Source organism: Odocoileus virginianus, unplaced genomic scaffold (genome assembly GCF_023699985.2).
Source record: "Odocoileus virginianus isolate 20LAN1187 ecotype Illinois unplaced genomic scaffold, Ovbor_1.2 Unplaced_Scaffold_12, whole genome shotgun sequence".
Taxonomy (NCBI): Eukaryota; Metazoa; Chordata; class Mammalia; order Artiodactyla; family Cervidae; genus Odocoileus; species Odocoileus virginianus.
The window spans coordinates 174,579-200,829 of record NW_027224274.1 but is presented as its reverse complement, the minus strand read 5'-3'; the positions used below and the strand labels follow the sequence as shown (position 1 = coordinate 200,829).

At 38.2% G+C, this 26,251-nt stretch overlaps 1 protein-coding gene across 3 annotated transcripts in view; it reads left to right on the top strand.

Annotated features, from left to right (window-relative positions):
• The window catches only part of TIPRL (TOR signaling pathway regulator), a 56,899-nt gene that overhangs the window by 2,828 nt on the left and 27,820 nt on the right, over window positions 1-26,251 (top strand). For 2 of the 3 annotated variants that reach the window (XM_070462736.1, XM_020911643.2), the window contains exons 2-4: window positions 6,091-6,270; window positions 7,006-7,105; window positions 16,636-16,767. In XM_070462736.1, the coding sequence (XP_070318837.1) occupies window positions 6,091-6,270; window positions 7,006-7,105; window positions 16,636-16,767 (412 nt within the window). The remainder of the gene's footprint in view (window positions 1-6,090; window positions 6,271-7,005; window positions 7,106-16,635; window positions 16,768-26,251) is intronic. The other variant, XM_020911644.2, reaches the window with a different exon arrangement.

Genomic DNA, 26,251 nt, shown 5'->3' with positions numbered 1-26,251 from the left:
CATGCCAGGCTTCCCTGTCCTTCACTATCTCCCAGAGTTTGCTCAAACTCATTGTCCATTGAATTGGTGATGCCATCTAACCATCTTGTTCTGTCGTCCTCTTCTCCTCCTGCCTTCAATCTTTTTCAGCATCAGGGTCTTTTCCAATGAGTCGGCTCTTTGCATCAGGTGGCCAAAGTATTGGAGCTTCAGCTTCAGCATCAGTCTTTCCAGTGAATATTCAGGATTGATTTCCTTTAGGATTGACTGGTTTGATCTCCTTGCAGTCCAAGGGACTCTCAAGAGTCTTCTCCAGCACCATAGTTCAAAAGCATCAATTCTTTGGTGCTCTTTATGGTCCTTCTTATGGTCCAACTCTCACATCCATACATGACTACTGGAAAAACCATAGCTTTGACTAGACGGACCTTTGTTGGCAAAGTGATGTCTCTGCTTTTTAATATGCTGTCTAGGTTTGTCATAGCTTTTCTTCCAAGGAGCAAGTGTCTTTTAATTTCATGGCTGCAGTCACCATTTGCAGCAATTTTGGAGTCCAGGAAAATAAAGTCTGTCACTGTTTCCATTGTTTCCCCATCTATTTGCCATGAAGTGATGAGACTGGATGCCATGATCTTAGTTTTTTGAATGTTGAGTTTTAAGCCAGCTTTTTCACTCTCCTCTTTCACCTTCATCAAGAGGCTCTTTAGTTCCTCTTTGCTTTCTGCCATCAGGGTGGTGTCATCTGCCTATATGAGGTTATTGATATTTCTCCTGGCAATCTTGATTCAGTCATGAGCATCATCCAGCCTGGCATTTTGCATGATGTATTCTACATATAAATTTAGAAGCAGGAACTTCCCTGGTGGCTCAGCTGTGATGTGGGAGACCCTGGTTCTATCCCTGGGTTGGTAAGATCCCCTGGAGAAGGGAACGGCTACCTACTCTAGTATTCTGACCTGGAGAATTCCATGGACTGTATAGTCCATGGGGTCACAAAGAGTAAGTCACAACTGAGCAACTTTCACTAGCACTAACTAGCACTCAGCAGGGTGACAGTATATAGCCTTGATGTACTCCTTTCCCGATTTTGAACCAGTCGGTTGTTCCATGTTGGCTTCTAACTGTTGCTTCTTGACCTGCATAGGGGTTTCTCAGGAGGCAGGTAAGGTGGTCTGGTATTCCCAACTCTTCAAGAATTTTCCAGTTTGTTGTGATCCACACCCGTTAAAGCTTTAGCATAGTCAATGAAGCAGATGTTTTTCTGAAATTCCCTTGCTTTTTCTATGATCCAGTGGATGTTGGCAATTTGATCTCTGATTCCTCTGTCTTTTCTAAATCCAGCTTGTACATCTGGAAGTTCTTGGTTCATGTACTGTTGAAGCCTAGCTTGGAGAATTTTGAGCATTACTTTGCTAGCATGTGAAATGAGTGCAGTTGTATGGTAGTTTGAACATTCTTTGGCATTGCCCTTCTTTGGGATTGGAATGAAAACTGACCTTTTCCAGTCCTGTGGCCACTGCTGACTTTTCTTTGACCTTATAAATAGGCATACCTGTTTGTTACAAAGAGTAAAATTTGCAATTAAAAATGGGGTTAAGATATTCTGTTTGGCCTTTGTTCAAGATACTCTGAATTTAGGACGTTTGAAGAAATGTAAGTTATTGACAGGTATTCTTTTTGACATATATTTAACTGGAGTATTTCAGGGGACTACTAGATTTTTTTCAGATATGTTGGGAAAATCCACAGAATCACATCTTATATTAGTTTATATTTCATATGCACTTTCCAGTGGTTGCAGCTTATTTATATCTAATCTTTTAGTGAAATGTTTATTCTGATTATAATCCATCCAATTTAATCTTTTAAGTATCTAGTATTTTCTTTTTTTAAAAATTTTGTTTTATTGTGGTAAGAACACTTAAAATGAATTCTACCCTTCTGACAAATTCATAAATGTAGAATGCATTATTATTGGCTATCGGGACAGTGTTGTATAGCAGATCTCTGGAACTTATTCATCTTGCTTGCCTGAAATTTTACACCTATTGATTAACAACCCGTTTTTCCCTTCCTCTAGCCCTTCGCAACTGCCATTTTACTCTTTGATTCTATGAATAAGTGGAATCATGTAGTGTCTGTCTTTCTATGCCTGGTTTGTTTTACTCAGCATAATGTTCTTAGGGTTCATACATGCTGTCACATATTGCAGAATTTCCTGCTTTTAAAAGGCTGCATCATACTCCATTGTATATATAAACCACATTTTCTTTTCTTTTCTCTCTTTTTTAAAATGATATTTTTTGCTGTCTGTCTTGTCTGTGGCATTTGAACGGGAGTATTGATCTCTCTTGTATTTGTTATTTTCTGTTTCCTAATAACAAAAGAATAAATTTTACTTAAATTTATGATGAAAATTAATGGTATCAGATATCACCCTAAAGTTGTGCAACTTAAAATGTTAGATCACTGATATGTGCTTATTATACATAAACACAGAGATCTGATGAACATACAGTGTGCTTGATTTTTTTTCCTTACTGTTGTTTCATAAGCATTTTCAACATTATTATATTCTCCTTTTAAATGTTTTTAATGATTCCGTAATGTTTTATCATCTGGATAGACAATAGTTTGTGTGCTCAGTCACTCAGTCATGTCTGTCTTGTGACTCCCTGGACTGTAGCCTGCCAGGCTTCTCTGTTCAAGGAATTTTCCAGGCAAGAATATTGGAGTGGGTTGCTATTTCTCCCCAGGGGAATCTTCCTGACCCAGGGATTGAACCCATGTCTCTTACATCTCCTGCATTGGCAGGTGGATTCTTTACCACTGTACCACCTGGGAAGCCCAGACAACAGTTTACATAACGATTTATTTTGTTATCATTAGAGTATTTCTTCTTTACCACTATAAATGAGATGATTATGAGTGTTAATGTATGTAGTTTTTTTCTTCCCTGCATTGGGGATTATTTCTTTATTACAGCTTTCCCAAAGGTGACATTTTGAGTCAAAGAATATAAATGTGATTAAGTTCTTGGTGCTTTTTTCTTAGTTTTTGCCCCAGGGTGGGATGTGAATTGACGAAGTTCTCCTGAAAGTCCAAGTGAGCAGGTGCTGGCTTCCCACAGCGGTGTATTTGCTTTTTTCATATCACCATTTAAAGCTTGCAACAACTTGAGCGTTTTACTGGCAAAGGCGTTTTCCTGTAAGAAACAGCAGCTTTAATTTTTTAGTGTTTTTTCTTTGCTTCATAGCCAAAATTAATATAATTGTTATGTGAGAACAGAAAATTCACCAGAGATAGGAAGGTTATGGAAACATGGGGCTGTGGTACATTAACTTCTCTTCTGGGCAGTCATGGTAAAATTAGAACCCATCTTCATTTTTAAAAGTGGTGAGGCTTTGATGATCCAGGAATGAAGTAGATGTTTCTACTATCAATATATTTTACATTTAAAGCTTAAATAATTTGTTTAGGCATGGTTTTTACAAGACTTGACTGGTATGTCTAGTTGGGAATAGATTTAAAGCAACTGGAAAGAGGATAATTGTGGTCTGGGGATATGCATAGATCTTTTGTTAGCTTTATGTAAAAATACATTCTGTAATGTATTGTTTCAGCTTGCCTAACCTGTATAGCTATATAGCTTTCAAAAATCTGGAAGTCTTAAAAAAGAAAAAAGAAAACCTGATCTGCTAAAGTAGCTGTCATAGACCACTTGCACTAAAATCCTGTGCTTTGTTCAGGATCACTTAGAACTTCATTCACTTTATAACTGTATTAGAAATGTAAGGAAGGAGAAAAAGTCCCTACAGTCTCTTTGCCCTAATAAATGAATTATTATTATTTTTCCTGTTCTCTTTTATTCATTATGCAGTTTAAAGAAGTGTGATTGTTTGTTTTTTCCAGCCTTTGATAGGTTAAAACAAAATAAAAAGGGATGAGGGTGCTTCAGGGGCAGATACCTACATTCTAGAGCAGCTAGAGGTATGAACCCTCAGTTGAACTTGAGGACCTTGTCTTAACAAGTTCGTTAAATGTGATGATCTTTGATCAGTAGGAAAAGGTGAAATAACATTTTATAGTTTTTGTTTGTGAACAAAGTATATAATACTTTTTGAAAATTTTCTGAAAGCAATAAAATTTGAAAACTGATATAAAAGATAATTAGAAAATTGATTCCATGGAGCCTCTGCGTTAGTTATGCTTTCAGGTTGCAAGGAAAAGAGAATCCCTGCCCCAGCCCTCTACCCCCTGCTCATCCCTGTCCACCTCGGTTGCCTCAAGTGATGAGAATTTAATAGCACGTGAGGAAATAACTGAACACAGGATTCAGCTCAGAAAAGGAGCAGCGCTTGTGACCAGAACAGCCGCAGACGTCCCTGGCCTCCCTCTTACCCTTCTTTTCCGCTCTGTCTGTGCCCTGCCTGCTTCTCCGGCCGTTACTTAAAGTTTTCACTCTCCCGCTCACTCCCTCATGGTCTGTGTCATGCTTTACTCAACTGCCATTCAAGCTTAGGAAAAGAGGGACCAGAAGAAGGTTAATTGGCCATTATGCAATTCAGCATGACTGTATTGGGCAGAGTTCTCAGGCTAAAATTCAGGGGTTCCTGCTAGCCCATAGATAGGGGTTCCTGCTAGCCCATAGATAGGGGTTCCTGCTAGCCCATAGATTATTGCCCTTGTTTGAGAAGCTGAACTTTCATCCCTAAACTGAAAGTCCTGGTTGTAACTGGGGTGATAGGGTTGTAAGGCATGGTAACCTATACATAAGGGGCTTCCCTGGTGGCTCAATGGTTAAGAATCCTCTACCAATGCGAGAGACACAGGTTCAATCCCTGGGTTGGAAAGATCCCCTGGAGAAGGAAATGGCAACCCATTCCAGCATTCTTGTCTGGGAAATGCCAGAGACAGAGGAGTCTGGCAGGCAAGAGAGTCGGACATAACAACTAAACAACAACAAAAAACCTATACATAGAGTTACTTTTTTCAGAAGTAACTAGTAGCCACTTAAAAATCTTTAAAACAGGGGTTACAAACTCAGCTTTCTAAAGAGTCAAGGGGATTGGTGAACCAGCAAGCTCATACCCCACTTAAAGAGAACCCTCTGCTCTGTTCCTGCCAGCTGGTGTCGAGTGGAAATACAGGTTCAGTATTGGCCAAATCTTCCTTTTTATTTTCCAAAGAGAAACCAAAAGTCCAGATCTCTCAAAAATCTCTCAATTTTTATTGGCAACTCAATAATTTTGCCAGTTATTTCAAATATTAAAAAGGTATTTTGTGAGGCCAGTCGTAACATGCTGCTACTGCTGCTAAGTCACTCAGTCGTGTCCGACTCTGTGTGACCCCATAGACGGCAGCCCACCAGGCTCCCCCATCCCTGGGATTCTCCAGGCAAGAACACTGCAGTGGGTTGCCATTTCCTTCTCCAATGCATGAAAGTGAAAAGTGAAAGTGAAGTCTCTCAGTCATGTCTGACTCTTAGCGACCCCATGGACTGCAGCCTACCAGGCTCCTCCATCCATGGGATTCTCCAGGCAAGAGTACTGGAGTGGGGTGCCATTGCCTTCTCCGAGTCGTACATATCTGTGAGTTAATAATTTCTTATGTAATAAAACTAGCCAGTTGAGGTCCAAGTTTTTATAAAGCGGGCTAGTATAATGGAAAGAGGCCTAGTTTTACCACTTACTAGCTCTGTCATTTCAGTGAGCTACTTAAGTTCTCTGAGCCTTTCTTAGCTCACAGGGTAGTTTTGAGGCTCAGATTCAACTATCTCAGACTTGTCTTTTATCATCCTACCTTAAATGGTACCCCTGCATTGCATTGCTTCAATTTTCGTGTATCACTTATTACTAGCTGACATTATGTATTTTTTGTATATTTATTACTTATCTTATTATTTAGCCCACTACCTAGTACAGTGCCAAAAAGGTATACACAAAGACAATGGATGATGAAAGCATTTATAGACTTTACAACTATATCATCTTATTAAATCATATATTATTTAACTCATTTAGGAGTAAAAGGTATTCTGTGGAGATCAAAAGGAAACAAGAGTGCCAACAGTGATATAAAATAATCCTTCTGACTTTTGATTATGCATAGGTTAGCTGATGAATTGCATATGCCATCTCTCCCCGAAATGATGTTTGGAGACAATGTTTTAAGAATCCAGCATGGCTCTGGCTTTGGAATTGAGTTCAATGCTACAGATGCATTAAGATGTGTGAACAACTACCAAGGAATGCTTAAAGTAGCCTGTGCTGAAGAGTGGCAGGAAAGCAGGTGAGAATCTGGGCAGTTAGGGGTTGAAATAGAAAAGAGTTGAAAAAGTATTCAGTTGTGATATTTTATTATAATGAAGGGCTAGTATTATTATTAAATTTGATAGTTGAATCATTCTAGAGTTCATTTTTCTCATTGATAAAAGATTAATTACCCCCTTTTTAGTACTTCTTGAGTTAAATTCAATGACAGTTGAGGTGAGCTATGGAAGGTTTTGTTTTTTGAGCTTTCAGTGTTCTTTAGTGAAAACACATTACACTGTGTACTTTAATATTCCTGTTTTGAAGAAAAATGTTTGCTTATGGTTTGCATTGAAAATCTAAGGAGCATTGAAACTAAGGAAAATGAAAAATGTATTTTATTTCATAATCAAATCGAGAGTTATTTATTTTGTTCCTATTGTGTATTAGGTTCTTTGAAAAAAGTATAAACCTTTAAAGCATGTCCTTGGGCAGTGTACAGATTAATTGGGGAGACTACATTATTAATTCATGACAGGTTAAATAACAATAAATGTACAGAAAAGCTAAGAAAGATCTCATGTTAGTGAATTTTGACAAGTATATGTGTTTATTAATAGGATATTTTATATTATGTATAGAATGTAATTTGGTGTGATGCATGAATGGGGTCACAAAAGAGTTGGACACGACTTAGCAACTAAACAACAAACTGAATACAGATGTTCTATATTCTACCTCCCTGAATCTGATCCTTCTCATTTTGGTATTGGAGGACGGAGGGTGAACACTCTAAAGAGGTTATTAAACCGTATGATTGGACCTATACAACGGATTATAAGGGAACATTACTTGGAGAATCACTTAAGTTAAAGGTACATCTTATTTTTTGCTTTTATGAATCATTGATTGCCTTGGATAGTCTCAATGTTAAAGCTTTCTAGTAATGGGTTATTTTATGCTGCTACTTTCATCCTACTTACTTTGTATTGTGGGAGGCTTTAGAACCTAATGTGAGGGAATTTTGCTTGTTGATTATCAGCACAAAATAAAAGAAGGCCATAGTGGAACAATTTTTATTAAAAATATGGTTGTAGTAGCTGGTGGGTTGCCTTAATGTTATTATGTAATATCAAGAAGCATTAAAATGTAGTGTCCTTGTTGTACCATATTAGGTGATTTGGACAAACCCTGCTAGCTAGTAGCTTGCAGTTTTACAGATAAATGGATATGTGGGCAGGTAGGAATTTTGGTCAGACAACCGGGATTATTTTTCTGTCTGCACTATGTGTGAATCAAGTATGACTTTAGGCAAGTTATTTAATCTGTCTGATTCTATTTTATCAGTAAATTGGATAAACAGAAATGTCTGTCTTATAGCAGAGTTTTGATATAAAATTATCTGTGGGAGTTTTCAGTGAATTCTAAAACTCTGTATTGATGTTAAACTGCATCTGTATAAGACCTGCTTAAGAAGAGATTCACTTCATGGTAAATGATACTAGGAATGTGGAACTGGTAGGCCTCATATTGGGAGCTTAGCTACACAGGGTCACGGACACAGCAGAGTACAGACGAATAATCCCTCCATTATAGTCTAATGGGGGAGGAAGGTTATTCTAGTTTGTTAATACTTTATAGATTAATATTCCCTCTTCATTCCTGACTGAAAAACTTTTCAAAGTGTGTAGACCGTTTGCTATTTCATTGCAGAAAGTGAGGAAATGAGAATTTGTTTTATGCACTAATAATGATGACTTTCTTTGTAGGAGACAAGGAGTGTGAGAGCAGTAGGAGGTGAAAGACATGCTCAGTACTCTTCATGGGCACTTGAGCTTGTCATTTAATTTGTTCTAAGGTGTTGCTGACAAATGTCAGTATGATCAACCACTCACTAGTGGTAAGGAGCTGAGGCTTTGGCAGACCTTAGTTCAAATCTCAGCACCATTACTTAACAGCTTGGAAAAGCAGTTTAATCTTTGCTAAGCCTTCGGGCTTCCCTGATAGCTCAATTAGTAAAGAATCCACCTGCAATGCAGGAGACCCCAGTTCGATTCCTGAGTCAGGAAGATCCGCTGGAGAAGGGATAGGCTACCCACTCCAGTATTCTTGGCTTCCCTTGTGGCTCAGCTGGTAAAGAATCTGCCTGCAATGTGGGAGACCTGGGTTCCATCCCTGGGTTGGGAAGATCCCTGGCCTGGAGAATTCCATGGACTGTATAGTCCATGAGATCACAGAGAGTCGGACATGACAGAGCGTCTTTCACTTTCACTTTCAAGCCTTTGGTAAACTAAGGATAATATCAGTTGTGATGTAGTAAAGAATATATGTGTTAAGTGTTTATAGCACAGTGTCTGTAAACACAATAAAATCTTAATAGCAGCTCCTATTATTATAGTATCATATTTCAAATGTCAAGTTAATATTATTGAAATACCAAAAATAAAAGTAGATATATTGTCTAAATAGTATTTACCTCTTGCTTTATGATCTAAATAGAGTTGATGAATGTATTCCTTTGTTGCCTTAAAAAATAGTGACTATTTTCCAGGTAAAATTGTTAGGACTTTGTTGCTTAACTCTCAAAATAATCTTGTTAGTAGGCATTATTATCCTCATTTTGTAGATGAAGAAATGGGTTCAAGATCTTTAAGTATGTATCTGTTAGTAAGGTAACACTGATGCTAGAGATTGTTGTTAAGCACATTTGTTATATGTGGAAGATCACTTTCATAGGAACATATTTTACATTTAACTTGTTTTAATACCTAAGGATTTTTTTGACCTATAGTATATATATATATATATTTTGACCTGTAATATTATTTGAGATTTTTAATTATTTAATCCTTCAACTGTTCCTCACAGCACTTATTCAGAAGCCCTAGTATGTATAGGAAGTGTATGCCAGTGTAGGAGAAGGTATTTTATATGTACAGTAAGGGTATCAGAGAATGAACCATTAGAATGAAGCCTTTCCTTTGCCCTTAAATTCTTGCTTTTTAGTTGCTGGTGGCTTCTGGTGTGTGTGTATATTTAATGTCTTCTCACTCTTCAGGTTGTTTAACCCATGACCCTGAGTTGTATCATGGTGTAAGAGGAGAGAGCCAGTCACGGAGTAGTACTGACCTCTCTGGACTCATACCCAGCCTTGTCATTTGTTGTCTGGGCTACCATGGGCACTTCTCTCAGATTATGGTATGAGAATATTATGAGAAAACAGGTCAAATGCATAATATGTCCCTGGCCCATAGTAACCTATCAACATTTGGCTGTTTTTTCCTTTTCTATAAAATAAATGGGCTTCCTTGATAGCTCAGTTGGTAAAGAATCCGCCTGCAATGCAGGAGACCCCAGTTCAATTCCTGGGTCAGGAAGATCTGCTGGAGAAGGGATAGGCTACCCACTCCAGTATTCTTGGGCTTCCTTTGTGGCTCAGCTGGTAAAGAATCCACCTGCAATGCGGGAGACCTGGGTTTGATCCCTGGGCTGGGAAGATCCCTTGGAGAAGGGAAAGGCCACCCACTCTAGTATTCTGGCCTGGAGAAATCCATGAACTGTATAGACACAGGGTTGCAAGGAGTTGGACATGACTGAGCAACTTTCACTTATTAAATAAATAAATTGGATATACAGGAAAATAGAAGTACAAGGCTGCCTCTTCTATTGATATTGCCTTTTAGGAATAAAACATGCTTAGTGTGCATGCATTTAAACTTTTTTTTTTTTTAAAGCACATTGGAACATTTGCCCAGTTATTTTAGTATGATTCAGTATCTTAAATTTTCTTTTTCTTTTTTCCTTTTGGTAAAAAGATATATAACATAAAACTACTATCTTAGTTATTTTCAAGCATATTAATTAGTGTTAAAGTGTGCTACCAATCTCCAGAACTTCTTTCTCTTTAAAAACTGAAAATCTGTACCTACTGAACATCAACTTCTCCATTTCTTCCTTCTTCAGCACTTGGCAACTGCCATTCTTCTTTCTGTTTTTGTGAATTTGACTACTTTAGATACCTCTTGTAAGTGGAACCATACATTGCCTTTTTATGACTGGCTTATGTCACTTAGCATAATGTCCTCAAGGTTTATCCATGTTGTGGCATGTGTCAGACTTCCCATCCTTTTTAGGGCTGGGTAATATTCCATTGCATGTATGTACATTTTGTTCTTCCATTCACTTGTCAGTGAGCATTTGGATTGCTTTTACCTCTTGGGTATGGTGAATAGTGCTGCTATGAACATAGGTGTGCAAATATCTCTTCAGAATTCTGCTTTCATTTGTTTGTGTGTATACCCAGAAGTGGAATTGCTAGATCATATGGTAATAGTTCTATTTTTAATTTTTTAAGGAACCTCTGTACTGTTTTCCATAGCAGCTATACCATTTTACATTCCCACCAGCAGTGTGTGAGAGGTTTTGATTTGTATTTCCCTAATAACATGTGATGTTGAGCATCTTTTCATATGCCTGTTGGCCATTTGTATATAATCTTTAATATTTTGAGCTTGTAAAAGTAAATTAAGTGGAGGGGGTAGGGGTAATGTGCTGACACAAACATTGGAAATGAGTGGAGTTTGTAAGATAAAAGGCAAGAAGAACACATATGAATACTGTATGCTTCTTGGTAGTTGTTTACCACAGAGGTGTAGGTTAACAATTCTGATACTGTTTTAGTTTTGCAAGATGAAAAAGTTTTAGAGATCTGTCTGACAACAGTGTGAATATAATTAACACTACTGAACTGTACACTTACAAATGATTTAAATGGTAGATTTCTTATTACTCATTTTTTTCTTGCCAGCAATTAAAAAAAAGGTTAAACACTGTTATCATGTAACCCAGCAATTCCACTCCTAGGTATACACTCAAGAGAGAAAACTATATCCACATAAAAACCTGTATGCAAATATTCATAGCTGCATTACTCATAATAGCTAAAATGTGAAAACTACCCAGATGTTCATCAGTGATAAGCAAAACTGGTATATCTAGACAGTGAAATATTATTTAGTCTTGAAAAAGAAACAAAACAGTGATACATACCTTGGAAACGTTATGCTAAGCGAAAGAAGCCAGACATAAACTTACATGTATATGATTCCAGAAGGATTTGCAAAACAAATTTATAGAAAAAAAACTAGAGTAGTGGCTTCCAGGAACTGCGGGAAGTGGGGAATGGAGAGACACTGCTAGTGGGTATGACAGTTTCTTTTTGGGGTGATGATATGTGCTGGAATTAGGTAATAGTGATTTCTACACAGTCTTGTCAACATACTAAAGACCAGTGAATTATAGTCTGGGAGTTGTATCTCTTTTTCTTTTTAAAGAAAGAAATCACTGTAAAACATAACAATTTCATGGTATTTCCTAATGGGATGTACATACACACACACACTATTTTCAGTAATTTTTGAAAAAGAAATTTAACATTGGGTTCTTAACATTTGCTATTAACTAACTTTATATGATAAATATAAAAGTGTTTATATCAAGTAATTTCCTTATTATAAACCTTCATCTGATGTGAGAGAGTGAGAGACGTTCACTTGAAAGATGTAACCAAGACTTACTTTTCTTGCAAGGTATCAAGAATATTTTTAGCTTGAATATTTGTACATTTTTAAGCCTTTTGAAAATCATGAAATAACTTAGAAAAGTTCATGAAAGATGAAAATACAGTTTAATGTAACCACAGAGTAAAAGAAATAGAACATTGTGATCACCCCACCAGACCCCCAGCAGGATGTGCCTGACCATAATTCTGTTTAAAACCTTATTTCCTAGTATCTTTTGATATGTTCAACCTTAATTTTATTTCCTTGAAATAAAACTAGTGTGTATTGTTGTTTATAGCTTGGGCCTCATATTTTCAGCATTTAGAGTCCCTAGTGTCTTTTAGTGTCTTATTTCTGTTGGTCCTGATTTATGGTGTCTAGACTCCTAATATACCTTATTTTCTTTGAATCCTCGGACGATGATATTTTCCTCCACAGAGGATTTTTGTTTATTTCTCTGCAGTCTGTTTATGTAAAGGATCAGACAGTAAATATTACAGGCTTTGAAGACCATAGAGTTATGTTGCAGTTACTCAGCTGTGCTGTTGTAGCTGAAAGCAGCCATAGACAATATGCAAATGAATAGGCACAGCTGTGTTTCAAAAATTTTTTTTTATGGACATGGTGATTTGAATGTCATATAGTTTTTTATGTCATGAAATATTAAAAAAACATTTTCCCCACAGTCATTTGAAAAAATGTGAAAATGATTCTTAGCTTGCATTCATACAAAACTAGGTGGCAAACCACATTGGCCTGGAAGTCCTAATTTGCTAACCTCTTATATGGGATCAGAGCTTGAGGTTTCAGTTCAGTTCAGTTGCTCAGTCCTGTCTGACTCTTTGCAACCCCATGGACTGCAACACAGCAGGCTTCCCTGTATATCACAACTCCCAGAGCTTGCTCAAACTCATGTCCATAGAGTCAGTGATGCCATCCAACTATCATGTTCTCTGTCATCCTCTTCTCCTCCTGCCTTCAGTCTTTTCCAGCATCAGGGTCTTTTCCAATGAGTCAATTCTTCGCATCAGGTGGCCAAAGTATTGGAGTTTCAGCTTCAGCATCAGTCCTTCCAGTGAATATTCAGGACTGATCTCCTTTAGGATGGACTGGTTGGATCTCCTTGCAGTCCAAGGGACTCTCAAGAGCCTTCTCCAACACCACAGTTCAAAAGCATCAATTCTTCGGCACTCAGCTTTCTTTATAGTCCAACTCTCACATCCATACGTGACTACTGGAAAAACCATAGCTTTGACTATATGGACCTTTGTTGGCAAAGTGATATCTCTGCTTTTTAATATTATGTCTAGGTTGGTCATAGCTTTTCTTTCAAGGAGTAAGCATCTTTTAACTTCATGGCTGCAGTCACCATCTGCAGTGATTTTGGAGCCCCCAAAAATAAAGTCTCTCACTGTTTCCATTGTTTCCCCATCCATTTGCCATGAAGTGATAGGACTGGATGCTGTGATCTTAGTTTTCTGAATGTTGAGCTTTAAGCCAACTTTTTCACTCTCCTCTTTTACTTTCATCAAGAGACTCTTTAGTTCTTCACTTTCTGCCATAAGGGTGGTGTCATCTGCATATCTGAGGTTATTGATATTTCTCCTGGCAATCTTGATTCCAGCTTGTGCTTCATCCAGCCTGGCATTTCGCATGATGTACTCTGCATATAAGTTAAATAAGCAGGGTGACAATATACAGCCTTGACGTACTCCTTTCCTGATTTGGAACCAGTCTGTTGTTCCATGTCCAGTTCTAACTGTTGCTTCTTCTTGACCTGCATACAGATTTCTCAGGAGGCAGGTAAGGTGGTTTGGTATTCCCATCTCTTTAAGAATTTTCCACAGTTTGTTGTGATCCACATAGTCAAAGGCTTTGGCATAGTCAGTAAAGCAGAAGTAGATGTTTTTCTGGAATTCTCTTGCTTTTTCTATGATCCAGTGGATGTTGGCAATTTGATCTCTGGTTCCTCTGCCTTTTCTAAATCCAGCTTGAACATCTGGAAGTTCATGGTTCATGTACTGTTGAAGCCTGGCTTGGAGAATTTTGAGCATTACTTTGCTAGTGTGTGAGATGAGTACAACTGTGCTATAGTTTGAACATTCTTTGGCATTGCCTTTCTTTGGGATTGGAATGAAAATTGACCTTTTCCAGTCCTGTGGCCACTGCTGAGTTTTCCAATTTGCTGGCATATCGAGTGCAGCACCTTAACAACATCATCTTTTAGGATTTGAAATAGCTCAACTGGAATTCCATTACCTCTGCTAGCTTTGTTTGTAGTGATGCTTCCTAAGGCCCACTTGACTTCGCATTCTAGGATGTCTGGCTCTAGGTGAGTGATCACACCATCCTGGCTGTCTGGGTCGTGAAGATCTTTTTTGTGTATTTTGTGTGTGTGTGTGTGTGTGTGTGTGTGTGTGTGTTTGTGTGTAATTCTGCATTCAGATGGGTATATCTTTCCTTTGCTCCTTTGCCTTTAGCTTACTGGGCCTGTAACATAAGAAGTTGTGGATCCATTGTAACACTTTGAGATGTCTTTGCAAAATTGGGAGCAGGGCAAGGAATTCTCCAAGGCCTCTGCTCTTGGTTGAAGGCTGAACAGTGTCACTTTTCTGGGCTCCAGTCCTCTTCCAGATCTCAGTCCAGTCCTTTTTCACTGCATTGGCTGTATAATGCTTTTAAGAGGTTTTTATTTTTTCATCCAGCTTTTTTAATTGCCTTTAGCTTACTTGGGCTTCCCTGATAGCTCAGTTGGTAAAGAATCCGCCTGCAATGCAGGAGACCCCAGTTCGATTCCTGGGTCAGGAAGATCCCCTGGAGAAGGGATAGGCTACCCACTCCAGTATTCTTGGGCTTCCTTTGTGGCTCAGCTGGTAAAGAATCCTCCTGCAATGCGAGAGACCTGGGTTTGATCCTTGGGTTGGGAAGATCCCCTGGAGAAGGGAAAGGCTACCCACTCCAGTATTCTGGCTTGAAGAATTCCATGGACTGTATAGTTTATAGGCTCACAAAGAGTCCGACACGGCTGATTGACTTTCCCTTTTATTTTTCACTTTCAGCGAGAAAGTTTGTCTAGATTATTTATTTTGACAATACCAGAAGCCAGAAATGTTCAGTGTCTCTTAAGTTTAGCTATTTTACCTTTCAGATGCTTGAGTTCAGAGAGAAGGTAAGTAGAGCTGAGGAAGAAAAAAGGCTGAGAAATATAAAGTTTTAAACATATTTGTCCTTATTAATGAAGAAGATAATATATAGCTAAGCTAAATATAATGAATTTCCCTAATCCATGTGTTATCTAATTATTTTTTGTTTTTCTCTTTCAAACATTTTATGAGAACTTACTTGGCAAAACAGATGGATTTATGTTCACCAATCACTTACTGAAGGCATATGTGAAATATTAGTGAAATGGCCATTTACTAATGAGGTGTAATGGTTAATTTTTAGAAATCAGATATATCTATAAGGACGATCTTTCAAATGTGTTCCTTTGAACTAAAACTAAATAAAAAGTAAGGAATTAAAAGTTGTATTTATTTAATACTAACTAAAGTTTTATGCTCTTAGGCAGTTCTAGAGGCACCAGCCTTTGTCTTAAATAGATCACAAACATGCAGGTGATGCAAGGCACTGGTCACATGCTGCCCTAAATCCCTATCCCTCCCCTTCACCTTCCTTCCGCTCCTTTTACTTTGACCTCCATGTGTGGTCTCATGTCTGCTGGATGTTGAAATAAAATTGTAGAGAGCTAAAATGTTATCTGTAAGTAAACATGGAAGAACTATGAACATTGTTTTCACCTCTTGGGGATCACACTTCCAGATTCTTTCATAGCACCCTCTCCTCCTCTGCATTGCCATTTTCCCACAAAGTCTATGTAATTGCTTAGACATCCATTATCATATTTTTCTAATTCTTATCCAGTTTTCTGAAAATACTCTAAATTTCTTAATTCTATCCATAAGTGAAAAAAAAATGACCTATTCACAGCTTCTAAGTAAAGTACAATAATAGCTACCATATACCAAATACTTATAGTTTTGACAAGCATTGCTTTGTTGTTTATTCATGATACAACTTTGTTAAAGAGTTGAAAAGCTGGACATTTTATAGTAAAAATGAATGTAGTATTAAATGGTATCACAAAACATACTTTCATGTTACTGTTAGGAGATACTTGGATTTAGTGAGTTACTGACATAACCCACCTTGAGATTGTTGGTGCTTTTTTTGGGTTATATATGTTTGTGTCTGGTGGCTGTAAAATAATACTTTAAAAAAAATAGCCAGTATCCTCTAAAGCTCCTTGGAATGCTAAGAGTTTCCCTTAAAATTTCTCTGATGTTCTTATTTATCTCAATATTTAAAACACTTTTGTTTTAGACTTGGAGATAGATCTACAATATGTAACATCATTCTTATAGGAAAGATTTTTTTAAGTTCCAAATAAATGTCTTATAAGTAGAATTTTATAGCACCAAACTGCTTTGAACTTCTATGATAGTAGTAGTTTATTCATCACATTGACTAATTTTCAGATAGTTAATTTTCTCATAGTCACAATAGAGCAGTTGATTTTACTGTTCTATTTCAGTGTCTTATTTTACTGTTCTATTGCAGTGTTCTATTTCATGATTTGAATGAGATGATGAAGTTTGACTGTATGTGTTGTGAACCTATAATATTGGGCATTTTAAGTTTTTCAGGGGCAAGGTATATATCTCGTTTTTTGTGTCTACTTATAACATCGAAATTTAGAACCATGCTCTGACTATGCAGAAAATATTGGTAGGAAAACTGTTTAAATTTTTTGTATGTGCCTGTTCTTAAATTTTTTCTTTCAGGTTGTACCTACAACAGATCATATAGATACAGAGAAATTGAAAGCCAGAGAACAGATTAAGTTTTTCGAAGAAGTTCTCCTATTTGAGGATGAGCTTCATGATCATGGAGTTTCAAGCCTGAGTGTGAAAATTGTGAGTACTGTGAATTTGTTTAAAATTAACTTCTTTCACTTTTGCTATTGGCTAGAAATATGACTTACTTCAAATCACAGTCTTAACGATGTCATGTAGAGTTTCACTTGAATCTAGGATACATCTTATTAATATCCATGATAAAATTCACAGAATCTTAGCATATTGCTAAGACTTTAGCAAAGCATTTTTTTGTAGGCCCACCTGGTTACTCTGTGGTTTGTTTATTGTTTAATCTGAACGAACATTATAGCTTAACCTCCTTTTGTTAATGCAGTCTCTTTTCCACCGCTTGTCTGCCCCTGGCTGTGCTGCGTTTCCCTCGCTCCACGCAGGCTTTCCTCTGGCTGTGGTGAGTGGGGCTGCGCTCTGCTGTGTGCACGGTGGCTCCTCTCGCTGCAGGCACACGGGCTTCAGTGGGCGCAGCTCGTGGGCGCTCGAGTGCGGGCTTAGCAGTTGTGGCACAAGGGCTGTTTAAAAAAAAAAACTAATGTATTTATTTTAATTGGAGGATAATTACAGTATTTTAATGATTTTTGCATGAGTCGGCTGTAGCGTCGGCTGCATGTGTACCCCCTTCCCCCCCTAATTTTGAACCCTGCTTATGAGAGAGTCCGGAAGCCCAGACCCCTGGCGTCTTTGTGAGATTGAGCAACAACCTTTCTCTTCCACCTCCCCCCCCCCCCCATCCCTCTAGGCTGTTCCAGGGCGCTAGCTTCGGGTGCCCTGTTTCGTGCATCAGACTTGCGTTGCTTATCTGTTTTACATGTGGCGCTGTTTATGTTTTAATGCTGTTCTCTCAAATCATCCCACCCACTCCTTCTCTCACTAAGCCAAAAGTCTGTTCTTTACGTCTGTGTCTCCTTTGCTGCCCTGCATGTAGGATCATTGGTACCATCTTTCTAAATTCCATATATATGTGTTAATATACAGTATTTGTCTTTCTCTTTCTGACTTACTTCACTCTGTATAATAGGCTCTAGGTTCATCCACTTCATTAGAACTGACTCAAATGTGTTCCTTTTTATAGCTGAGTAATATTCCACTGTGTATATGTACCACAACTTCCTTATCCATTCATCTGCTGATGGACATCTAGGTTGCTTCCATGTCCTAGCTATTGTAAATAGTGCTGCAGTGAACACTGGGGTACATGTGTCTCTTTCAATTCTGGTTTCCTTTGGAGTATATGCCCAGCAGTGGGGCTGCTGGGTCATATGGCAGTTCCATTCTCAGTCTTTTAAGAATCTCCACACTGTTTTCCATAGTGGCTGTACCAGTTTGCATTCCCACCAACAGTGTAAGAGGGTTCCCTTTTCTCTACACCCTCTCTAGCATTTATTGTTTGTAGACTTTTTGATGGTGGCTGGAACATAGAATTAACTGGACCAAAAAGAATGCTGAGTGCCAAAGAATTAGCGTTTTTGAACTGTGGTGCTGGAGAAGACCCTTAAGAGTCCCTTGGACAGCAAGGAGATCAAACCAGTCAATCCTAAAGGAAGTCAACCCTGAATATTCATTGGAAGGACTGATGCTGAAGCTCCAATACTTTGGCCACCTGATGCAAAGAGATGACTCATTGGAAAAGACCCTGATGCTGGAAAAGATTGAGGGCAAGAGAAGAAGGAGGTGACAGGATGAGATGGTTGGATGGCATCACTGACTCAATGGACATGAGTTTGAGCAAATTCAGGGAGATAGTGAAGGATAGAGGAGCCTATCGTGTTGGAGTCAATAGGATCACAATGAGTTGGATGTGAGTTAGTGACTGAAAAACGGCGACAATAGTTCTAACTGGTGTGAGATGATACCTCTTTGTGGTTTTGATTTGCATTTCTCTAATAATGAGTGATGTTGAGCATGAGTGATGTTTATTAGCCATCTGTATGTCTTCTTTGGAGAAATGTCTGTTTAGGTCTTTTGCCCACTTTTTGATTGGGTTTTTGTTTTTCTGGTATTGAGGCTGCATGAGCTGCTTGTATATTTTGGAGATTAATTCTTTGTCAGTTGTTTCATTTGCTATTATTTTCTCCCATTATGAGGGCTGTCTTTTCATCTTGCTTATAGTTTTCTTTGTTGTGCAAAAGCTGTTATGTTTACTTAGGTCCTATTTGTTTATTTTTGTTATTATTTTCATTACTCTGGGAGGTAGGTCACAGAGGATCTTGCTGTGATTTATGTTGGAGAGTGTTCTGTGTTTTCCTCTAAGAGTTTTGTAGTCTCTGGTCCACATTTAGGTCTTTAATCCATTTCAAGTTTATTTTTCTGTGCGGTGTCAGAAAGTGTTCTACTTTTATTCTTTTACACATAGTTGACCAGTTTTCCCAGCACCACTTGTTGAAGAGACTGTCTTTTCTCCATTGTATATTTTTGCCTCCTTTATCAAAGATAAGGTGTCCATAGATGCATGGATTTATCTCTAATCTTTCTATTTGGTTTATATTTCTGTCTTTGTGTCAGTACCAGTACTGTCTTGATGACTGTGGCTTTGTAGCATAGCCTGAAGTCAGAAAGGTTGATTCCTCCATTTCCATTCTTCTTTCTCAAGATTGCTCTGGCCATTTGGGGTCTGTTGGGCACATGGGCTTCAGTTGCTCCATGGCGTGTGAAATCTTCTCAGACTAGGGATCAACCCCATGTCCCCTGCATTGGCAGGTGGATTCCTATCTACTGTACCACCAGGGAAGCCATGTATCTTAAATTTCACATTTCTGAATTAAAATGATGTTGAAAGGATCTGCAGACATCACAGTGGGTGTCATTTTAAGAAGTCACCTATGTGTCAGAATTTCAATGCACCATTAAGTTACAGTTTAGTCTACTTTTCTCTCTTTGTTGTATTGTCTTCTATCAGTAGAGGACAAACTACTTCCATTAACAGTGTTATTGGTGGAACATGCTTAAAAAGAAAATAAATAGACTCTTAGCAGTTATTCATATCTGTTTACTATTAGGTTGTAATTGGAATTCTAACACTTTCCAGAGACACTTCAGCTGAAACTTGTCTTGTCTGTAAGACCCAGCTGAATTGTCCCCTCCTCTGTAAAGCCTTCCACAGCTCCCTTAGGCAGAGTCAAATATTCCATCACCATACTTCTTTAAGTACTTTTTCTAACCCCTCCATTATAGCACTTATCATAAGGACTGCCAAAGACCAAGGCCCCAGCATCAAACATTGTTTTTGGAGCGTGATTACTGGTATTGTGATTTAAATAATAATAAAGAATGAAAACAGTAAGTCAAAAGCGGCAATAAATGTGTTTTAAAGCTGAATTTTCTGTAGAATCATAGGATTTGGGAATTGTGAGGAATTTTTAGAGAATCATTTAGCCTAGCCTCTGTAGATGAAGCCCCAAAAGTTAATCTAAGATTGTAACACTAACTAGTGACAAAGTTTTCTTTGTACCATCTAACATATTTCATTATTTTAGCATTAATTGATTGTTTCTTGTTCACCTGTAACTTTTCCCCAATTTTTCCTTTGTAGTTTAGATTTGTCCATTCTCCAGCTCATCTAGTCTTGTACCTTTCCACTTGTCTACCTACCTACAGAATTGACTATGTTGAGTTTTTATTATGAGTTTGCATATCTGGGTGTGCGTTTGTATCCCAGTGGGTAGATATGTGGGGAGCACATGTATTTTTTTGCAGTTGAAGGAGTTGGAGAGGCTATGGGCATAAGTGTATGATGTATGTACCAGAGTAAATAGTAAGTCTCAAACTGAAGGGTAGCATCATCTTAAAATGTTTTCTTCTTACCTCGTGTAACTTTTTAAAAGTTATGTGATAGGGTTACATTTTAAGAAAGCCTGGAAGGATTTCTTTAGCATAGTGAATTTCTTTTCTGGGTTGGTCTCTTTCTAAGAATGTAATAGATATTGCTGTAAATAAAATAAATGTCATAATTTCTGGCTTAGAGGTAATAGGGGATGGACAAGTGAAGTCCTTTTCCAAAGACTAACCTGACTAGCCTAGAAGCAAAGACTAGCCTGGTAAATATGAATGTAGGTGGGAAACCAGGAAAATGATGCCTGGGAGGTGAAGGGAGTAGAGCTTTTCAAGACGGATGCCATGGAGGTCAGTGTCATGCTGAAAAGAGATATCAGTAAACTTAGAATAGGATGGTGTCCACTAGAATAAAACATTTGTTTATTGGTTTTAGCAGTCAGGGTATTGTTATTCATCTTGGCAAGGTCCACACAAGTTAAATAGTAAAGGGGTAAATGAAAGGTGTGGAGGTGGAGACAAAGTGTAGATGTACTTTCCTAAAACTTAGTGGTATGGGGGAGAAACAGACATGGCTAAGAGAGAACATGAGGTTGACAAAGGAGTGTGTATGTGTTTTGTTTTTCTTAAATACGGGGAAGACATTAGCATGTTTAGGGGCAGGAAAGAGTCACTGGACTTGTAGAGTAAGGGGTGAAAATGGATGGAATGAAGTTTCTGAGGATGAGTATGGCAGGAAGAGGAAGGCTTTGAGCCTTTGCTATATGTGAAACTGATTGGGAAAACTCCAGTCTCCTCTTGTATTTCTCCTTTATTCTCACACTACTATTATACCCATAATGCTTCTGACACCAGATATGTGAGTTTTTATCCTAACACCAAGCAATTTGTCACATCAGCTGGATGTCCTATAATTTAACCCAGTTCTGACATTATCTACCTGGAAATAGCATCAGGTCCCACAGGTTAAGTGGTCCCATGAGAGTGCCTTCCCTCCTTCAGATGCCAATTGCAAACAGTAGATCCCTGAGTTATCCACAACCCCTGTTGGACTTGGCTACAAATTGGAGGTTCCCATGAAATTCTCCTCCTTGGATTTGATTATTTGCTAGAACGCAGGGAAACACTAATGTTCACCAGTTTATTAGTTCAGTTCAATTGCTCAGTCATGTCCAATTCTTTGTGACCCCATGGACTGCAGCATGCCAGGCCTCCCTGTCCATCACCAACTCCTGGAGTTTACTCAAACTCAATGTCCATTGAGTTGGTGATGTCTGTTGAGTTGGATGGCAACAACATCTTATCCTCTGTCACCCCTTTCTCCTCCTGCCTTCGATCTTTCCCAGCATCAGGGTCTTTTCAAATGAGTCAGTTCTTCGCATCAGGTGGCAAAAGTATTGGAGTTTAAGCTTCAACATCAGTCCTTCCAATGAATATTCAAGACTGATTTCCTTTAGGATGGACTGGTTGGATCTCCTTGCAGTCCAAGGGACTCTCAAGAGTCTTCTCCAATACCACAGTCCAAAAGCATCAATTCTTTGGTGTTCAGCTTTCTTTATAGTCCACTCTCACATCCATATGTGACTGTTGGAAAAACCATAGCCTTGACTACATGGATTTTTGTTGGCAAAGTAATATCTGCTTTTTAATATGCTGTCTAGGTAGGTCATAACTTTCCTTCCAAGGAGTAAGCGTCTTTTACTTTCATGGCTGCAGTCACCATCTGCAGTGATTTTGGAGCCCCCCAAAATAAAATCCTCCACTGTTTCCCAGTCTATTTGCCCTGAAGTGATGGGACCAGATGCCATGATCTTAGTTTTCTGAATGTTGACCTTTAAGCCAACTTTTTCACTCTCCTTTCACTTTCATCAAGAGGCTCTTTAGTTCTTCACTTTCTGCCACTTTCTGCATATCTGAGGTTATTGATATTTCTCCGAGCAATCTTGATTCCAGCTTGTGCTTCATCTAGCCCAGTGTTTCTCATAATGTACTCTGCGTATAAGTTAAATAAGCAGGGTGACAATATACAGCCTTGACGTACTCCCTTTCCTATTTGGAACAAGTCTATTGTTCCATGTCCAGTTCTAACTGTTGCTTCCTGACCTGCATACAGATTTCTCAAGAGGCAGGTCAGATGGTCTGGTATTCCCATCTCTTGAAGAATTTTCCACAGTTTATTGTGATCTACACAGTCAAAGGCTTTGGCATAGTCAATAAAGCAGAAATAGATGTTTTTCTGGGAACTCTCTTGCTTTTTTGATGATCCAACAGATGTTGGCAATTTGATTTCTGGTTCCTCTGCCTTTTCTAAATCTAGCTTGAACATCTGGAAGTTCACGGTTCATGTATTGTTGAAGTCTGGCTTGGAGAATTTTGAGCATTACTTTACTAGCATGTGAGATGAGTGCAATTGTGCAGTAGTTTGAACATTCTTTGGCATTGCCTTTCTTTGAGATTGGAATGAAAACTGACTTTTTCCAGTCCTGTGACCACTGCTGAGTTTTCCAAATTTTCTGGCATATTGAGTGCAGCACTTTCACAGCATGGTCTTTTAGGATTTGAACTAGCTCAACTGGAATTTCATCACCTCCACTAGGCTTGTTTGTAGTGATGCTTCCTAAGGCCCACTTGACTTTGCATTCCAGAATGTCTGGCTCTAGGTGAGTGATCACACCATCCTGGCTATCTGGGTCATGAAGATCTTTTTTGTACAGTTCTGTGTATCCTTGCCACCTCTTCTTAATATCTGCTGCTTCTGTTTGGTCCATACCATTTCTGTCCTTTATTGAGACCATCTTTGTATGAAATGTTCCCTTGGTAGTTCTGATTTTCTTGAAGAGATCTCTAATCTTTCCCATTCTATTGTTTTCCTCTATTTCTTTGCACTGATCACTGAGGAAGGCTTTCTTATCTCTTCTTGAATTCTTTGCATTCAAATGGGAATATCTTTCCTTTTCTCCTTTGCTTTTGCTTCTCTTCTTTTCACAGCTATTTGTAAGGCCTCCTCAGACAGCCATTTTGCTTTTTTTGCATTTCTTTTTCTTGGGGATGGTCTTGATCCCTGTCTCCTGTACAATGTCACGAACCTCCATCCATAGTTCATCAGGCACTCTGTCTATCAGATCTAGTCCCTTAAATCTATTTCTCACTTCCACTGTATAATTGTAAGGGATTTGATTTAGGTCATACCTGAATGGTCTAGTGGTTTTCCCTGCTTTCTTCAATTTCAGTCTGAATTTGGGAAAAAGGAGTTCATGATTTGAGCCACAGTCAGCTCCCGGGCTTGTTTTTGCTGACTGTATAGAGCTTCTTCTCCATCTTTGGCTGCAAAGAATATAATCAGTCTGATTTCAGTGTTGACCATCTAGTGACGTCCATGTGTAGAGTCTTCTCTTGTGTTGTTGGAAGAGGGTGTTTGCTATGACCTGTGCATTCTCTTGGCAAAACTCTATTAGCCTTTGCCCTGCTTCATTCTGTACTCCAAGGCCAAATTTGCCTGTTACTCCAGGTGTTTCTTGACTTCCTACTTTTGCATTCCAGTCCCCTATAATGAAAAGGACATCTTTTTTGGGTGTTAGTTCTAGAAGGTCTTGTAGGTCTTCATAGAACTGTTCAACTTCAGCTTCTTCAGCATTACTGGTCGGGGCATAGACTTGGATTACTGTGATATTGAATGGTTTGCCTTGGAAACAAACAGAGATCATTCTGTCGTTTTTGAGATTGCATCCAAGTACCAGTTTATTAAGGGTATGTTAAAGAATACAAATGAAGAGATACATAGGGTGAAGTCTGGGAGGATCCTAAGCCTGAATCCATGATCCTCTCTGAATCCCATGCTATTGGGATTTTATGGAGATTTATTCTCATAGGTATAATCAATTATTAATACCATTTCCAGCCTCTCTCTCCTTCTCTGGAGAATGAAAGGGTTCTGAAAACTCCAAGCTTACAATCATGGCTTGGCCTTTCTGGGGACCAGCTTCCATCCAGGAGCGCATCCAGAGTCACCTCAGTAGAACAAAAAGTATTTGCTTGTAGTTCTCTTATCAGTTGGGAATTTACAAGGGTTTGGAAGTCCTGTTTTGGGAACCAGGGGTAGAGACTAATGTATGATTCTGTATTATCTCACAGATAGCATGCTAGATAATTATCAGTATTACCTCATTTAATCCTCATGAAAATTCTGTGCAGTGAATACTTATCCTTATTTTTGCAGATATTAAGTCACTTGCCCTGCATAAGTCACACAGTGGATGAGTTTGTCTCTGCCTTTGTTTGTAATCTTCTAGGATCTAGATCATGAGTATAAGGACTAGCTTTAAGAAAGAGAGATGCTTCTTCCCTAGTGATCAGAGGAAAGGGGAACAGCATTAGATAAGTCTGCCTCCATGCCAGTGATTCCTAAACCTGGAATTTAATCAGAATACCTAGCTACGTTAGAAATTTAGTTGTTTTTTTTAAACTATAGGACAAAGAATATTTCTCATTTGACAGTACATTGTACACTTGCCATGTGTTTGTTGACTGAAAAGATGGATAGACAGATGTAGAAATGGAGGGAATAGGTCAGGAAAGGCTTTTTAGAGGAAGTGGTCCTTGATCTGAGTTTGAGGTGTATAAGTTTCTCCAGCTAGACTAGAGAGGTATCTGGCAGTTGAACACAGTGACTCTGATGTATTTTCCGAGTTAATTTCTTCAGGCTGTCATGTTACTGGCTACTATCAGAAAATTAAGTATGATGATCATTTCCAAAGTCCTTGCTAGGTTCTTTCCACTTACAGCTCACTTAAGGTTGTTTAATTGGCCTTTTTCCATAGCATTTTTCCTGACTTAATATCTACATTTTCCCTAATATCTTTCAAATAAAATGTGAACCATCACAGATTATTTTCAGTTTCTCAAAGTTTTCCAAAGAACTTCCAGTATCTTTCAAATAAAATGTGAACCATCACAGATTATTTCAGTTTCTCAAAGTTTTCCAAAGAACTTCTATATTTTAAGGACTATCTTAGGTCTTTCCTTATTGCTAGGCATTTGATTGGGGGTATGGAACACACAGATATCTCACTTTCAGAATGTTCTTAGCATCATTGGTAATAGAGTTCATTGCTTTTGTTTGGTGTTTTAACCTTGGCTGAAAAACTACTAAATGGTTACTGTTTTAGAATCAGGAAACTAGTTATGAGTGTTTGTTGTTTCAGTTTCCATAATAACTATAAAACATTTTGAAAAGAAATGTGGAAGATACATATATAAACAAAGTAACATAGTTTAGAATCTTGATGTTGTTAGACTGAGCCTTTTAGGTTGCTCTTAATTTATTTAACTGCTTCAGGTTTTAAAGTGTTTTCACTTAAATTTTCAATTCTAAACATGGACAGTTTTTATTAAAAAAGAAATCATAATTTCGTTGTGGTGCATTTCCCCAGTGGCAAAGAGTGAATTTAGAGCTCTGTGCATCATGAGGCCTGGAATGTTTTGGATTTGTTTCACTGAGTTTATTACGAGTTTTGATAGCTTTGTGTGGCTGGTATTACCTATACATAATTAGGAGATGTTGTGGAAATTAATCTTCTTTTGTGTTTCTAAATTAGTTTCTCTCAGCAGTGTTTGTTTTTAGTTTAGAATTTTGTGTGTTAACCTACTGTCCTTGTTAGGGCTTTCAGCTTGTAGGACTGTGCTGTCACAGAGATCTTTTTTGTCAAGAGAAACTCTTTTTTTGTGCCGTTAGTTTTTAGCTTTCAAAGAAAATTAGTTT